At 34.9% G+C, this 15951-nt stretch overlaps 4 protein-coding genes across 7 annotated transcripts in view; 2 read left to right on the plus strand and 2 right to left on the minus strand.

Moving 5' to 3' along the window:
• Positions 1 to 2433: 2433 nt before the first annotated feature.
• On the minus strand, positions 2434 to 5765 carry LOC109860007 (isocitrate dehydrogenase [NAD] subunit beta, mitochondrial). Its single transcript, XM_020438828.1, has 6 exons — positions 5614 to 5765; positions 5159 to 5215; positions 4514 to 4723; positions 3299 to 3690; positions 3009 to 3198; positions 2434 to 2857 (listed from the first exon to the last, which is right to left on the minus strand). Exons 1-6 carry the CDS (start codon positions 5662 to 5664, stop codon positions 2627 to 2629), a joined length of 1131 nt encoding a protein of 376 aa, XP_020294417.1. The 5' UTR covers positions 5665 to 5765; the 3' UTR covers positions 2434 to 2626.
• A 1008-nt stretch (positions 5766 to 6773) lies between these two features.
• On the plus strand, positions 6774 to 9429 carry LOC109860012 (cyclin-K). 4 transcript variants are annotated; one of them, XM_020438843.1, is made up of 8 exons: positions 6774 to 6998; positions 7569 to 7833; positions 7949 to 8080; positions 8152 to 8257; positions 8342 to 8399; positions 8484 to 8656; positions 8756 to 8905; positions 8998 to 9429. In XM_020438843.1, the coding sequence occupies exons 2-8, from the start codon at positions 7615 to 7617 to the stop codon at positions 9417 to 9419; spliced, it is 1260 nt and encodes a 419-aa protein (XP_020294432.1). In that variant the 5' UTR covers positions 6774 to 6998; positions 7569 to 7614; the 3' UTR covers positions 9420 to 9429. The 4 variants fall into 4 exon arrangements, with proteins under 4 accessions (XP_020294432.1, XP_020294431.1, XP_020294433.1 ...); XM_020438842.1 differs by having other exon boundaries at positions 7605 to 7833; XM_020438844.1 differs by lacking the exon at positions 6774 to 6998 and adding an exon at positions 7009 to 7477.
• Positions 9430 to 9835: 406 nt separating this feature from the next.
• On the minus strand, positions 9836 to 11579 carry LOC109860018 (proteasome assembly chaperone 1). The gene is made up of 5 exons (XM_020438849.1): positions 11076 to 11579; positions 10809 to 10888; positions 10552 to 10715; positions 10255 to 10450; positions 9836 to 10043 (listed from the first exon to the last, which is right to left on the minus strand). The coding sequence occupies exons 1-5, from the start codon at positions 11171 to 11173 to the stop codon at positions 9856 to 9858; spliced, it is 726 nt and encodes a 241-aa protein (XP_020294438.1). The 5' UTR covers positions 11174 to 11579; the 3' UTR covers positions 9836 to 9855.
• An 83-nt stretch (positions 11580 to 11662) lies between these two features.
• Positions 11663 to 15951, plus strand: part of LOC109860019 — a 7721-nt gene continuing 3432 nt past the window's right edge. The window contains 9 exon segments of the mRNA XM_020438851.1: positions 11663 to 11754; positions 12061 to 12212; positions 12499 to 12657; positions 12750 to 12851; positions 12918 to 13114; positions 13431 to 13514; positions 13657 to 13952; positions 14995 to 15195; positions 15280 to 15879. Of these exon segments, the coding sequence (XP_020294440.1) occupies positions 11742 to 11754; positions 12061 to 12212; positions 12499 to 12657; positions 12750 to 12851; positions 12918 to 13114; positions 13431 to 13514; positions 13657 to 13952; positions 14995 to 15195; positions 15280 to 15879 (1804 nt within the window). The 5' untranslated portion in view covers positions 11663 to 11741.

Genomic DNA, 15951 nt, shown 5'->3' on the forward strand with positions numbered 1-15951 from the left:
CAGGAGTTTCACTCGCAAAATTAGCGGCCATCTTGGGGGTGAGCGACACCACCGTTCGTCGGATTGTCCAAGAGGACCTCAGATACAAGTCCTACATCCTCAAGGTCCGACAGATGCTCTCCAAGACCGCCAAGGCCAAGAGACTTGCNTGCTGCAATTTGCTCGTGTGTTCACTGAAACACACAGCTGCTGGCCGCATCAAGTTTTTCTCTGACGAGAAGATCTTCACAGTGGATGCCAAGGTGAATCGAAGAAATGACCGTTGGTTCGCTCACGACCCCGAGGACGTCCCCGTGGTGGGCAGGACCAAGTTTCCAGCCAGTGTCCACGTCCTAAGCGTCGTCTCGAGTGAGGGCGACATCATGCCGCCTCATTTCTTCAACAAGAGAGAAACAATCACGAAGGAGGTTTATGTGGAGATCTTGAGGACTACAGTCAAGCCTTGGATGGAGGACGTAGCTGCAGGAAGGCCGTATATCTTCCAACAAGACGGCGCACCTGCTCATACGAGTCACTTGGTGCAGAACTGGCTATCGGACAACATCGACAAGTTTTGGTCGAAGGATTTCTGGCCTCCGAGTAGTCCCGATCTGAATCCTCTCGACTACTACGTGTGGGGCGTAGTCGAGAGGGATATTAACAAAGCCAGACACCCTAATGTAGCCTCTCTCCAAGCCGCTATTGAAGCGGCATTCATAAAAATGGACCGTGCGCAATTGCAGACGGCATGCTCGCGCTTTCNGAATAGGATTGAAGCGGTGATCGAGGCGCAGGGCGGATACATTGAGTAAAATGTCTTAGAAAAGATCCCTTAACCCAGCTATAAAGCAGTCTATTTATGTTTTTTCATATTTTTTGTAATAAACAACTTTTTCGAGAAAAAAATTTTTGTCCGGATTTAAGTGGCGGACCCTGTATATATGTGTGTATGTATATATATGTACTAAGCCTAATAGGAGCGATTCCTGGGGCGTCTTTTTTACCTTAATAAAAAAAAAGTGTATGTATATATGTATATTTGTGTGTATGAAATTAAAATTTTTTAATACTACTTGAAAAAAGTGTCAAAATCTGCTGCTCGTGTTACTTCTCGTCGAATTATGTAATTCGAAAACTGATAATGCTTTTTTTTTTAATTTATACCATATTTATTCGTCGGTATAAAATTTTCTTACGCTATGATTTATGACTCATAGAGCAACTTCACCGAGACCAATTGATTATTTTAGCAATTTTGCTTACACCGGAGCAAAACAATTGTTATATACTAATATCTATGTACACAAGATAAATTTATTTATTATATATAATACAAGCTTTGTTATTGCACAACTAATTAAACAGAGAAATTTAAGTTTCTCCGTGTTTTTAAATACAAAGCATGACTGCTTTCTTATTCTGTAATTTATAATGCGTTTTTTTTGCTAACGATAAAGATCTAATTGGCTATTGTTCTAGTAACAAGATATATATAAGGCCCTACGAGGGCCCCATTCTCAGGATGTTTTAAGTAGAAACTGTACGTGTATATATATACATACACATGTAACGTATTCAACTTGTAAATTTTTACAAGTGAGTGTTTTTTTTGAGTTGAAAACTCAATTCTTAAAATCATACGGGATGCTGGATTTTGCATCTCACATATGACTGAAGATTAGCGTTAACAACATCATCAGACCATCTTCGATATATGTATGAATATTGCGAGACCAACTCCAAGCGCCTCGGTGGCCTAACAGGGAAGGCGATGGCACGGAAAGCCAGAGATTCCAGATTCGACTCCTGGCCGAAGAGTTTTTTTCGCAAAATTTTAAAAATTAGGAGGGTATCCGGAGTCTGTCATATGTGAGATGCAAAAAATCCAGCATCCCGTATGATTTTAAGAATTGAGTTTTCAACTCAAAAAAACACTCACTTGTAAAAATTTACAAGTTGAATTCGTTACATGTGTATGTATATATATACGCGTACAGTTTCCACTTAAAACATCCTGAGAATGGCTCGTAGGGCCTTATATATCGTCACTCCCTACGTATAATCCCGTAACTCCAAAACGCAAATTTTAGAGGAGAGCAGTTTAAAAGTTTTTAAAGCTTCATATAGTTTCCCTAGTTAAGGGGTCTTTCGGTTTTAAATTTTTACCATACTTGTGAATATTTTTTTTTTAATACTTGGTGACCACAAAGAACATGACTTTCCGAGTGTCACTATGCAATAAACTGAAAACCCCATATGTGACACTTATGTAATTATACGTAGGGAGTGACGATGTATCTTGTTATTAAATTCAACGAGCCTTAAAGTCATTTATTTTTCTAGTGTTGTTCTCTAGAAAACTATTCAATAACTCAACCAACATATCTATCTTGTTTTGACAAAAACGCGAGAATGTAATACCAGCTTTAAAAATTACAGAATAAAGATGCAAGGTTTCTCATTTACATAACGAGGAGCTAATATTTTACATATTTTATAACACGTACTTTCTTTAAAATATTCTAAAACGGACGTAATACTACAATTCGTACGGTCATCTTTCATATATTGCAAGTGTGATTTCAGTACAAGAGTTTACGACATTAAAGTCTATGTTCTCCTATAAGTTGTACAAGTTGTTTTCTCATTAGCGTAGACTGTTTATTACGGCGGCAGTGAATTCTGTTGTTGAGCTTTGTCCGCCCAGATCTTTCGTAAGCACCTTCCCATCGTTCAGAACGCGATTTAACGCTTCTCGGATCTGCTCGCCGTATCGTTTGAGATTTACATGATTCAGCATCTTCACCGCGCATAAAAACATCGCGGTTGGATTTGCGACATTCTTTCCCACTGCTTCGGAATATGTATGCCTTGCACCCTGCCCAAAGAAAGTGAATTTTGTGTTAAGTTTTAAGGAACATGTTAACTTATATATAAATTTAATTAGAGATTTTTCTTTTCTTCTTTTAGACAAATTATAGTATAAATATAACTCATATTATACACAGACATAAAACCAAATATATTACCGGTTCGAAGACGACACACTCAGCGCTGTAACTTGCACCGGCAACTACTCCCGCACCCCCAACCAATCCAGAGGCAAGATTATCTACGATATTTCCGTATAAATTCGGCATTACCATAACGTCAAACTGATGCGGATTGGAAACCATTTGCATGGTGCAATTGTCAACGATCATCGTTTCGAACGTAATTCTATCTCCGAAAATATATATATATACGTATAAAAACATATCGCAATAAATTTATAAAATACTTTACACAGACGATAAATGATAAAAAGATTAGAATCTACCTGGGATAAAGTTTAGCAATTTCTTGACACGACCTTAAAAAGAGCCCATCGCCGAGCTTCATTATGTTAGCTTTATGAACACATGTAACTTTTTTGCGATTGTTCTTAACAGCGTAATCGAAGGCAAACTTCGCGATTCTCTGACTTTTTGTGGCAGTTACAATTTTCAAGCATTCCACCACTCCTTTGACAGATTCATGCTCCAACGCAGAGTATTCTCCTTCCGTTTGTTCTCTGATAATAACACAGTCCACATTCTGATGGCGCGACCTTACACCCGGTAGAGATTTTACATGCACAACATTTGAATATAAATCCAGGCTTTTACGTAATTTCATGTTCAAAGTTTGTAATTCTCCTGTCATGGAGTGATCTGGAGTTGCTAGAATACCCTGTAACATCAAATATTGTACAAATTAAAACTTATTTCATTATTTTTTCTTGAGTATTACAGTTAAAAAAAAATTTAATCTTTCTCCCAATTGCAATTTATATTTTGAGTTATGTGTGTTTCAATTATGCAACAAACCTATATACTATTTAAATTAAGTATTTTAGTGATTATAATAGTAGGGAAGTGGCCAATTCGAGACAATAACCAGATCTTCGTATCAATAAACTTCTTTATTTTTTGCGCATCTGATGGACCGAGTTCTTCCTATACCTACGAGCCTTCCTGTAAGTGTCAAACCTTGTAATTTGGAGTACGTGTTATCAACCCCTTGCATAAGATTGTTTAATATAATCTATAATTATTATATGTAGTACACTGTTAGTTTATTATACCTTCATACCTCTCGGCTTCGAAGGGGACTTGGTTACATTTCTTACAATTTTCTTACAATTTTCTTTTTAACGTATATCTTATCCTATTACATCTCATTTTTTGCGAACGCCTGTTATTTTTGTTACCTTCCTGCTCTGTCTAGACTCTACTCTCCTTCTCATTTCTATCCTACTCTTTTGAAATATATACTCTACCACATACACCATACTTATATGTAGTACACTGAAGAAGACACAAATTAGGTCGAAACGTTTGTCAAGTTTTTTAAAATAAAGAAGTTTATTGACACGAAGATCTGGTTATTGCCCCGAATTGGCCACTTCCCTGCTATTATAAAGTTTTCACGAGGAAGAATACAGAAGTGATTATTTATCTATGTACACAAAAACAATATTGTGAATATATTATTCTGAAAGAGAAAATCAAACCTTTAAACAGACTCTATTTCTAGCAATACTGTTGGAAACTTGATCTAGAGGAGCGCTCAAAGTTGGATTTACTTCAGACAGAAAATAAGGTTCGAAATCAACTGGAACATCTGCAGCCTTGAATACACTCTGAACCGCAACTACAAGTTCTGGTCCAACACCATCTCCTGGTATCAAGGTGCATTTTGTCTTTCCTTCTTGTTCAACTGTCTGAAAGAAATTATACATGTATGTATATTTATTGCATGTATAACCTCTATAAAAGATGTGTATACATATATATATATCGTCACTCCCTACATATAATCGTATATAAAATCAGTAGAGGAGTAGAAAAGGAATAATAATGTGTTTTACATCATACCTACAAAAATTAGTGCAGGTGGCTGAAGATATATTTTAGAAGAAAGCAGTTTAAAAGTTTGAAGCTTCACATAGTTTCCCTAGTTAAGGGATCTTTCGATTATAAATTTTTACCATACTTATGAATATTTTTTTTTAATACTTGGTGACCACAAAGAACATGACTTTCTGAGTGTCACCATGCAATAAACTGAAAATCCCATATGTGACACTTATGTAATTATACGTAGGGAGTGACGATATATACTCAATTGTAAATTAAAAAAAAACAGATATCCTTACTGATTCTTGCTGCCGAATTGCTCCCACATGCAGAGCTCTTACTGTGCTTTTCTGAGCCTAAACAAACAAAAACAATATAGAAGTGTAATACATAATATTTCACATATATATATATGTTACATATATATATGTTACATATGTATATGTACATACTACACACACTTTCATATTTCTTATTTATAATCATGAAATATTCAGACACATTTCTAGCACGATAAAAACAAGTCTCTGACCTAACGATCAAAAATACATATGCACTTTAAATAAAAAAAAAATACTCAAATCCGCAACTCTCTTGATTATATTATTTATTGCTTCGAGAAATGTCATATTGCATCTTTACACAACATGAAAAGCACGAGATAAATTATTGATACTTACGCATCATGTCGATTTTTTGCGTTTCACAGATATGAACACTGGAATTTTACAAATTTTACAGAACGTCATGTTACCTGAGACAGAGTTTTGCAGATGCTTCTTGCAAATAGAGCCATTTTATACATCGAAACCCGACGACTGATTCTCTCACGTAACGCTCGTACACGCAAGAGCGTAATAATTGAACTGAATTTTTAGTAGCTATCAGAAGTCAGAAGTGTGTGTGTGGGATCGTAATAATTAATAAGGCCTGTTCAGAGCCGTCTACAATGGAGAGTTGTAGGCCGTAATAGTAAGAAATGGACCAATCACAGACCAAGTACAGAAGAATAATCGATTGTGATTTGTCAATTTCTTACTGTTACGGTCTAAAACTCTCCATTGTAGACGACCCTTAATGGGTGCGTTCAGACAACTCAACAGTTGAAAGATCATCACAATGGGTGCGTTCAGACAACTCAACGGTTGAGAGATCATCACTTATGATAGGACTATTCTTCAAAATCTGCTGCGGTTCCAAAAGTATGATCCAATCAGAAGTGATTATCTCTCAACCGTTGTGCAACTGTTGAGTTGTCTGAACGCACCCATTATCTCTCAACCGTTGTGCAACTGTTGAGTTGTCTGAACGCACCCAATGTGTTCCGATTTTCTCTCACTTCCAGGATACCATGTTCAAATCGAGAAAAGAAACCAGATGAACGCGAAAACTCGTCCATTTCGTGCATCTCCCCTACCAAAACGTCACCTTCCTTCGCAGCCATTGGTTGTCAGCAAATGTTCCACCAATCCCGCACGCAATCCCTACTTTGCTTTTTTTTCTCTTATGCGCAGCAAACTTCTCTTCTCAAATTAAACGCAGTATAGTTGCCAATGTGCACCCATATATATAATACTTCTATCAGAGAGAAATCTGAGAGCGGCCATCCTATGGTAATTTTTTACGACGGTTTCAGCCGCTGGTTTTAGCCGTATTTCCACAAAACTGGAACTCAAAGGCCGTTCTCCATGAAACTCAAATCCCAGGTCTCGTGGAACTGATCAATCACGTTGGTCGATTGGCTGATTTGACTCTGCAATTGGTCAATTCCACGAGATCTGCTACTTGCGTTTAATGTAGAACGGCCTTTGAGTTCCACTTTTGTGGAAATACGGCCTAAAACCAGCGGTTGAAACCGTCGTAAGAAACTGCAATGGCATGGCCGCTCTCAGGTTTCTCTCTGGTAGTAACAAGGTTAGTCTTCTCTCATCGCTGCAGACGACAAGGATAACTGTCAGAATTTTGTGTTTCGTAAGTTTGCACAACCACAGCGCGGCAGTCGAAGTTAACCCATAGTTATAACCGAGAGAAGGAAGGTTCCTTTCTGGTTGCAGCAAAGCGGAATTAAACGGAGTACTTTTGCTACAAAGATTCGTGACATTGCCGATCAGCACGTTAAAAGAAGAAAAAAATTATTCGGTGAGTTTTATAGAAATAATATGTCAGAAACTTAGAGTTAAGAGTAAAGACAAGATAAATACATCATAGAAACTTCTATCTTTGTTAGTTATTACCGCCAGATATGTGCTTTTTTATTTCTATATTAGTTTTGGTGGTTCAAAGACTACCTAAAACCTAAAACAATTTTATGTTTATTGATTGAGTGATGTAATTACACCAAAATCAGTAGAGGAGTAGAAAAGGAACGATAATGTGTTTTCCATCATACCTACAAAAATTTGTGCAGGTGGCTGAAGATATTTAAATCGGAATTGGAAAAAAAAAAGAGAGGAAGGGACTAAACCAAACAATTATTAACTGTTTATCGTTTAATAATTTATTTAGAATCTAGACTTTTCGGCAACGCTTGAAATTGTAAGAGATTCAAAAGAGTAAAGTTAGCTGTGATTGTAAAAAGAAGTAGAAACAAGTGATAAAAATTAGGATCAGTTTGCAAGGTTAATTGAACTGAACTACGTAATTAAATATCCACAAACTCTATTCTTCTTTCTAATTTGTGTTTTATTGTCAGGTATTTTTTATTCACAGAACAGATTTTAACATTTACATATTTTCATACAAAAGGTATTTCACCATGCCTTGTTGGTATTACGAGAAAAAAGAATTACGAAACACACCGTCCATTCAGGATGGTATTGATTATGAAACGGAATGCAGATATCGAAAGGAAGGTGCACGTTTTATCATCGACACTGGTACAAAAATGGATTTAGGTTACAACACAATGGCAACGGGTGTTGTTTACTTTCACCGATTCTATATGTTTCATTCATTTAAAACTTTTCCACGATATGTAAGTATAATAAGATATATATGTATAAACATGTAGATACATATAGATGTATATAGATATATCAAATTCTTTACATATAACATTCCTAAATATAAATTGTATTATTGTAATTTAGGTGACAGCTTGCTGCTGTTTGCTTTTAGCTGGCAAAGTTGAAGAAACTCCAAAGAAATGTAAAGATATTATACGAACTGCAAAGATTTTAGTATCGGAACAAAAGTTTATGACATTTGGAGAAGATCCTAAAGTAAGTAATTTACTATAAAGTGTGTTCTATCTTCTTATTTTAAACAAAATGTTTTGCGATTTTTTTAATAGGAAGAGGTATTGACATTGGAAAGAATTTTATTACAAACTATAAAATTTGACCTGCAAGTGGAACATCCCTACAACTATTTATTAAAATATGCAAAGTGTCTTAAAGGTAATGTAACATATATAGATTCTTACACACATATCAACACACACAAGTGTAAGTTCTATTAATACAGGCAATTTTATGTACTAGGGGATAAAGTCAAGTTGCAAAAAATGGTTCAAATGGCTTGGACATTTGTTAATGACAGGTATATATGATTCGATTTAATTCTCATTAGTATAGGCTGCATTTTGTATCTAAATGTACAAAATAAACATTTTTCTTCTTCTAGTTTGTGTACCACATTGTCGTTACAATGGGAGCCAGAAATCATAGCTGTTGCTCTCATGTACTTAGCAGGAAAGTTGAGTAAGTTTGAAGTAGTAGATTGGGTAGGAAGACATCAAAGACATTTACGCTGGTGGGATATGTTTGTCGAGGACGTTACCATGGACCTTTTGGAAGGTAAAAATTATTCAAAATAAAATTGTTTCGGTATTTTATAAAATGTTTGTTTTTTTTTTAATATTTTAGAAATCGACTCAAATACATTTGTATTTTTAGATATTTGCCATCAGGTATTGGATTTATATTCACAATCGAATAATTCAAAACCACCTGATTCACCACCAATGATACCATCATCTAGCGAAACATGCAGAGAACGACCTGTTCCTGCTACTACTTTAGATTCTGCATCTAATACACCAAATGGTAAACAAAAATAACACACTTATATTTATGAAGTCGTTAGAAAGATATTTTTAAATGAATGTTAAAATACTTGGATATTACAAATGTTACAGTAACACCTGGAAAGTCTTCTAAGATCGAAGCACCGTCAACAGTACCAGCGCCAGTTTCTGCAAATGGATGTACAACCGTTGACGCTACAGATTCAATTAAACCAATAGATGTCTCAACAGTACATTTTCCCACATATCCAGCAAATTTTCCACCATCAAACAACACAACTTATCCAGCAACATTTCCACCTGCAAACGTTTCAGTACCACCTCCACCTGTAAATACAATGAATCATATGGTACCACCAATTCATCATATTGCACCAACGCCCGGCATTCGTCCTACGGCAGCTCCGGCATCAGCTGCTAATCAAAATACTTTCCAATCATATGCTTATCCACCTAACACGTCATACTTCCCAGGAAATAATCCGATTCCACCGGCTGGTCCATCACGCAGCTACTATCCGCAGCAACCATAATGGCAGGCAATATATATAACTATATATATATATATATATATAGCGTATCTCTCTAATATAAAGTTATATCAATTGCAAAACCATTATCATCTTACTTCACTTACGGAACGCATAGAACTACGCATGTGCGGCCATCGAATGTATTATATTCCGTAAGCGAAGTATTATACAGACAAAAGAAAGAAATATACTGTTAATTTACAATTGTTGTGTAAAGTTTGTATGTGATGTATACACATGTACCGTGTACATTAATTTTATATCGACCATTTCAGCGTAATATGAGGTTTTTGTTTTTTTTTTTTCCTTTTTGTTTATATCATACATCTGGTGAAACTCAAAATAAGTAATATTTTTGTTAATATAATTAACATATTTAGTCCGAGATCAGAAAATTATTTATTTATATGAAAAAAATAAAATGAACTAATTTTTTTTACATGTAAAGATTTCCTTTATTGAAAACATTTTCCATCCCAACTTTGGGATGTTGCAATTTACAACATATTTCATTAGGTAGAATTTGTAAAATTGGTTCAATGCATTTGGAATCTAATATGAAACTGTCTACATATAATACGTATAATGTAGCTGGCATGTTTGCAAGTTCAGCATAAGATAAAACTGAAACAAAATAATCAGTTGATTTAGAGATTAATTTGTAATTAATTCTTTTGTGGACGGAATATTCTAGATATCAAACTTTTATTAATATATTTCTAATGTGCCTTTGATCCTTTAAAAACTTTTCAACACATCAAAAAAATTATTCCATTCTCAAAAGATTAACACGTGTTTTACGTGTATATATTTGTACATAAAAGTGTGTAAATACCTCCTGCTCCAACGCCAAATATAATATTTGGCTGTTCTAATGATTCGATCTTGCGTTCAGCAACATTTTTTGTATTTTTAGTGGTTAATACTCTTAAAAATGATGAAGACTCGGGAATATCTGTACTCTGAAACTGTGATATGTGACGACACACTATTGCAATTGTGTTCTCTGTGCTTAACAATAAGTCAGATAGCTGTAAAAATCAAATACACATATATAACATTTCTCAAGTTTTACAAATATATCAAGATGCAAGAAAAAAAAAAAAAAATTATAATTGAACAAAATACTTACTTGTTCTATGAATTTTCCCGCCTCTCTTGTATCAAATTGTGACAAAAAAGTACACAAATACATGCCTTTGTCAATTTTATAAATAACAGAAACCTTCTTGCGATGTTCATTTTCTATGATGCACGTTTCATCCAGTTTGTGACACAAGGATTGCGCCATAAAAGCTAAAACATTAATAATAATACTTACATTATATAATAAGTCAACAATAATTTTAAACCGTTAGAACTAAATAGTAAAAACAAATTTTATAGTACAAGTCAATGGATCTCCTTCCATCAAAATCAATGTTTCTATACATTGCGGCTTGCTTTGTAGCCAGTTTACGTATAATTTTCTGAAACAATAAAATCGTATATATTATATAAATAACATTCGCAGACTTACGTTATATAGAATTCTTCTGTTAATATTATAAATATTATAAATGTCATATTTATAATATGAAAATATAAATATCACACACACACAAATCAGATCGGGATTCTACATAAAAAATACACAAATATAATATCTTTACTCACGGACAATGTTCAGAATTGTTCACCGGTTCATATTCATCTTCATCATCCCAAAACGCCCGCGATGACGGAAACGTTACCTCTCCAAAGTGACTAACCATCTTTAAAAATCCTATCGATTGAAATTAACGAATCGCACGCGTTAAAAAATTTATAAAATTCCCGAACAACTTTATATATATAACAAAAAAGAAAACAGAGCGAAGTTTGTTCTATATGTCTCTCTCGTGTACAAAAAATTTGTTCCTGCAATATTACAGAATTGCGAACGTTATGTGTACTTTGTAAGCGCTAAACCGCAACGTTTTCCACATCACTCTCTGTCAAAATTGCAGCGTCAACGCAATTCTATTCTTCTCTCTTTTTTTGTAAAAATTTAACATACACAAGGTCTGTTTTTTGCGATTCGCACTGTGTTACTTCCTGTACTTAAAGCGAGACAGTCATATGATCGCAAGCGTCAGAGAGAGAAGGAAAAGAGATAAAGATTGCACGAAGCTTAAGTCGGCGCGCTTACAAAGAGAACAGATAGCATTGTTCGGTGTCACGAACACACTCGACGACGACGACGACGACGACGGACGACCGATGATGACAACTAATGACATCTGGGAACACGTCTCGGCGTCCATCAGTTTCGGTTTATTACTGTGATTTGCTGTGTTCGTCATGGCTTCAACGGGTTCGTGAGATCGTTTTCGAGTTTTTTTTTATAATTTTTTAAATAATTATATTATAATACATACATAATTCACTTTGACGACGAAGTAGACTATATATGAATTTATAGACAGAATATTTTTGCGTGTTTCAGTTTTATATGATCAGCAGTATCCACTTTACTAGAATTTTCTTTCATATCAATCTTCTGCACATGATTGTCAATTTTTGATTTCTCTTTTCTATCACTCCTTGTGTGTCTTAATCCAATCCAAATGTAAATCAGATGTTTTTGCACATTGCCGACTAATGTGTGGTTTGTTCTTAGAATCTCTGGTGTGTGACACTCTCGACCTGAGCGGTCAAGGTCTCAAAAAACTCAGCCGGTGTCCCTCAGATGCTGATATCAGTACACTGATCATAGATGACAATGATTTACAACGTCTCGATAATTTGGATTCCTACCACAGAATTACCAAGGTAATTTTATGCACATGCGGAGATTTGTATTTAAAATTTTAATTTGCAAACTAAAATGACGAGAGGTTCTTGTCAAAAATGGGACAAGTTAATTTTGTATATATCCAATATGTTTTTGTTTACAAAGATTAAAACCTAGATTTTGTGTGAAAGTTTTATTTATGTTAGTAAACTTAATAATAACGTACTTTTATAATTTATACTTTATTTATTATTACTGTTCTTAATTTAAAACATGTCATTCAAAAATATATGTACATGTTCTTTAATCTCTTGTTGCTTCCAGCTTTCAATGGTTAGAAATCAATTGCTACGAATGTATGGAGTATCCAAGTTATATAATCTTGTTACTCTCAATTTAGCCAATAACGGTATACTTACAATAGAAGGTATCAAGGATATGATCAATTTGCAAACTTTGTGTTTGGCTGGCAATAACATTAAGGTACGGGTACAATTTGTTTTATTAATTTTTTATTTTAATCAAGGACAAATAGAGTGGAGCAAGCAACATTTTATTTTGTATAATTGTTTTAGTCTATTGAACATCTACATACAAATACGAAGCTGGAACACTTGGATCTGTCTGAAAACAGTATCAGTCATATATCAGATATATCTTATTTGCGAAATTTGAAGGTGTGTAATGGTTTTTTTGTGTGATATTTTTTGTTCAGTGTTTTTAATGTTCTTGCATTATTCCAGGAATTGTTCTTACATAACAATCGCATAATAACACTGCGCCAATGCGAACGCTACTTGCCTACATCTCTTGAAACATTGACATTGGCAAATAACAATATCACCGATTTGAATGAAATGTCGCACTTGGCTAATCTAAAAAACTTGGTGAATTTTTCCATTGCTAATAATCCATGTGTGTGTATGACAGGTAACAATATGTATCCTTTTTGTACATATACGCACATTTGTTATTATTATTGCATTTAGAAAGTAGTAAAGCCTTTTTAATGTGTTGTACTTTTCAATATTACAAATATTTTATAGCTACAAAGAATTGTTATACTAACACAATATACAGCATTCCATGTTTTAAATATCATCAAGCAGTGTCACGCGTGTTTAACATTTTGCTTTCATGATTTTTTCATGATATTTTTACATAAGAATATTAGTATACATAAGAATATTAGTTTACATTAACATATATGACATTATTACAATTAGCGTGTATTATTCTTAACAAGTAGTTTATAGTGGGTTCGACTATCGACCTTTTGTTATTAATTGGTGTATGAGCTTAAAGTCAATCGACGGTTATGCGGTTGATCCTATTGAAAGGTGGGTTTTTCAAAAAAAAAATATACACATCCTTAAACTCCTCTCTTTTTCTCTAATAATTTTTCTCTTGTTATATATAAAAAAAATTGTTCTATTGAATATGAACATTTCGGAAAACTGATTGGCAATAACGCTTACTCAGCTTGAAAGCGGAGTGGCTGTATTCTCAGGGACGAGGTAGACAATTCCGCGTTGGTGAACATGCATTACTTGCTCAATATCTAGCGTCGGTCTGTCCGCTCTCGGGTGAATCCTTAGAAAACGAGACGGACAGGAAACTTAGGCTCATACTGAGCAAAGCTCAGCATCATCAGCAGCAATTGAATCAACAGAGCGATGCCGGGAGCGTGCACAGCTTGAGTAGCGTGACAATGAGTCCTTCTCCAGCCGCTAGACGTAGACTTAGCCATAACAGGACAAACTCTCCCAGACGACCTAGTGAGTCTAATAAAATGTATCATTTTTCTTTTTATCATTAGCGTTCGTCACGGATGAACCGAGAGAGAACGAGTTTTGAGATTAACAATTTTTAGAGATCGATTTACTCGTAGTTGCGAGAAGTGGACTAGTAGTGGTCTAGATTTTCCAATCGTCATATTCAATACAGACACATCCTAGTTATGATCTGTTTTCTCTAGTGCCAATGTTGACATACTATGAAGATAAATGCTTACAATCGCCAAAATTTTATGAAGCAAAGCACTGTGTCTGCCATACCCCTTGCAAAGGTATCCAAGGTCAAACTGAGGATTTATCGAATAAAATTACCATAGTAGGAATGTGCAAGAATCTAAGGGCAATTATTTTATATCACGTCATTTAATAAAAACTAAAAAAGATTTACGAGAGGATATAGTAATTATTCTTTAAAGAAAAAACTACAGTACAAAATAAATTGCGAATAATTAATGAAGCTTATACAGTTTACTTCCAGTACTTGTGCAAGAGAATTCAATATTATTTTTAATATTAGTTTTATTACGTGTGTAATTTTTATTATAATTTTTTTTTCTCATTACTAGTCCGTTTCCATTTATCTATCTTATACACATCTGTAATCTTTTCACAACACAGTTAAAATAATTAATTAATTAAAAATCAGATTCGTGCATATGCCTACACTTTCTTGTACTTTGTGAGCAGTCGCTTTTTGTTTGAGCTTATAGTGCGAAAACAAACCATTGGCCGATGAAAGCAGTTAAAACGTTACACAGTTGCTACTTTAGACGATTTCGTTAGCATATTAGTGTTGGACGATTTGGAAAAAACCTTTTACATAGTTCACATTCTTCCTTTTAAATAGCGATATAATTTCGATTATAGTAGACTACAATATCATTTGCGCGCTTCTGCTAGCAGTGCTAGCGTCAAACACTCTTATCCCCAAGCACAATTTATATATAATTTTACACAAATGACGAACGTTTTGTTTATCGCGTGACAAGTATCAATTTAATAATCGCAAACTATGTTTAATTAGCTTCTTCAAGGACTTCCTTGAAGATGAAGTCGCCAGATCGAATGGTTTCCAGTTGTCACACCGACACTATAGTTTCTTCGTGTCATGGTTTATTGAGCGGCGAACATGATTCGAATCTAATGACCCAAAGCTTAGATCCCAATATGCTTTCCGGTACGTTGAATAACAAAGTGTCGAACAATAGTTTGCAAGATATGGAAGGTAGGAGTCAATTAAGGTGTATCTTTAATCAAAAAACTATATTGGAACCAGATTACAAATAACGAAAAAAAATTTTCTACTCAGAAACATCAAGCCCTCTGCAAGCAGCTACGAAATTGGTTCCTGTACCGGAATCTCTGATGAGCCCGGACTTCCGCCCGCCGTCCGGCTTGTCGCGAATTTTGCCGAAAACCCCCACACCAAGCAAATTAAGCTCGCCGTGTCAAATTACAATACCGAGCAAACCATCTATAGATGGCGACGGGAAGGCAATACCAATTATAAATACCGTAAATCCGATGGCAAAAACAAATTTGAACATCATCAAAGCAAACGTACTCGCGAAAAGCAATTCCGCGACAAATTGTAGCGTAAAACCAAATATAGCCAAGCCAATCGTGACGTATGCCAACAGCAAATATCCGCACAGTGTGAAAATCAACAATTACGTTCAGAGCAAGACATTGCCCGCGAAGAGAAACACAAAGAGTCCGAATCTAAGCAGAAATCTACAGCGACCAAAGAGTGCAAACGAGAGACTTAAGAATATAAACAAGGAGGATAAGAACGGCGATGCCGACAACGGAACTCAGAGCAGCGACGAGGACAGCGAAGTGTGTCAAGCGAAATTGGACAGCATTCGGCATCGGGCTATCCAAAGAAGACAAGAGGACAGCAACAAAGGTATCGAGATATCAATTTTTAACAACAGAGGAAGATAATATATAGAATATATATATAGAATATATATATATA

The sequence above is a fragment of the Pseudomyrmex gracilis genome, unplaced genomic scaffold (genome assembly GCF_002006095.1).
Source record: "Pseudomyrmex gracilis isolate BER0280 unplaced genomic scaffold, ASM200609v1 scaffold_314, whole genome shotgun sequence".
Taxonomy (NCBI): Eukaryota; Metazoa; Arthropoda; class Insecta; order Hymenoptera; family Formicidae; genus Pseudomyrmex; species Pseudomyrmex gracilis.

Coding starts and splice junctions, on each gene's coding strand:
- LOC109860007 (XM_020438828.1), bottom strand. CDS start 5,664: ATGTATAAAATGGCTCTATTTGCAAGAAGCATCTGCAAAACTCTGTCT. Junction 5,216..5,613: donor TCTGCAAAACTCTGTCTCAG/GTAACATGACGT, acceptor TTGTTTGTTTAG/GCTCAGAAAAGCACAGTAAG. Junction 3,199..3,298: donor ATTGCTAAACTTTATCCCAG/GTAGATTCTAAT, acceptor TTTCGGAGATAG/AATTACGTTCGAAACGATGA.
- LOC109860012 (XM_020438843.1), top strand. CDS start 7,615: ATGCCTTGTTGGTATTACGAGAAAAAAGAATTACGAAACACACCGTCC. Junction 8,400..8,483: donor TGGACATTTGTTAATGACAG/GTATATATGATT, acceptor TTCTTCTTCTAG/TTTGTGTACCACATTGTCGT. Junction 8,657..8,755: donor TACCATGGACCTTTTGGAAG/GTAAAAATTATT, acceptor TTGTATTTTTAG/ATATTTGCCATCAGGTATTG.
- LOC109860018 (XM_020438849.1), bottom strand. CDS start 11,173: ATGGTTAGTCACTTTGGAGAGGTAACGTTTCCGTCATCGCGGGCGTTT. Junction 10,451..10,551: donor CGGGAAAATTCATAGAACAA/GTAAGTATTTTG, acceptor TGATTTTTACAG/CTATCTGACTTATTGTTAAG. Junction 10,044..10,254: donor ATTTGGCGTTGGAGCAGGAG/GTATTTACACAC, acceptor ATTTTGTTTCAG/TTTTATCTTATGCTGAACTT.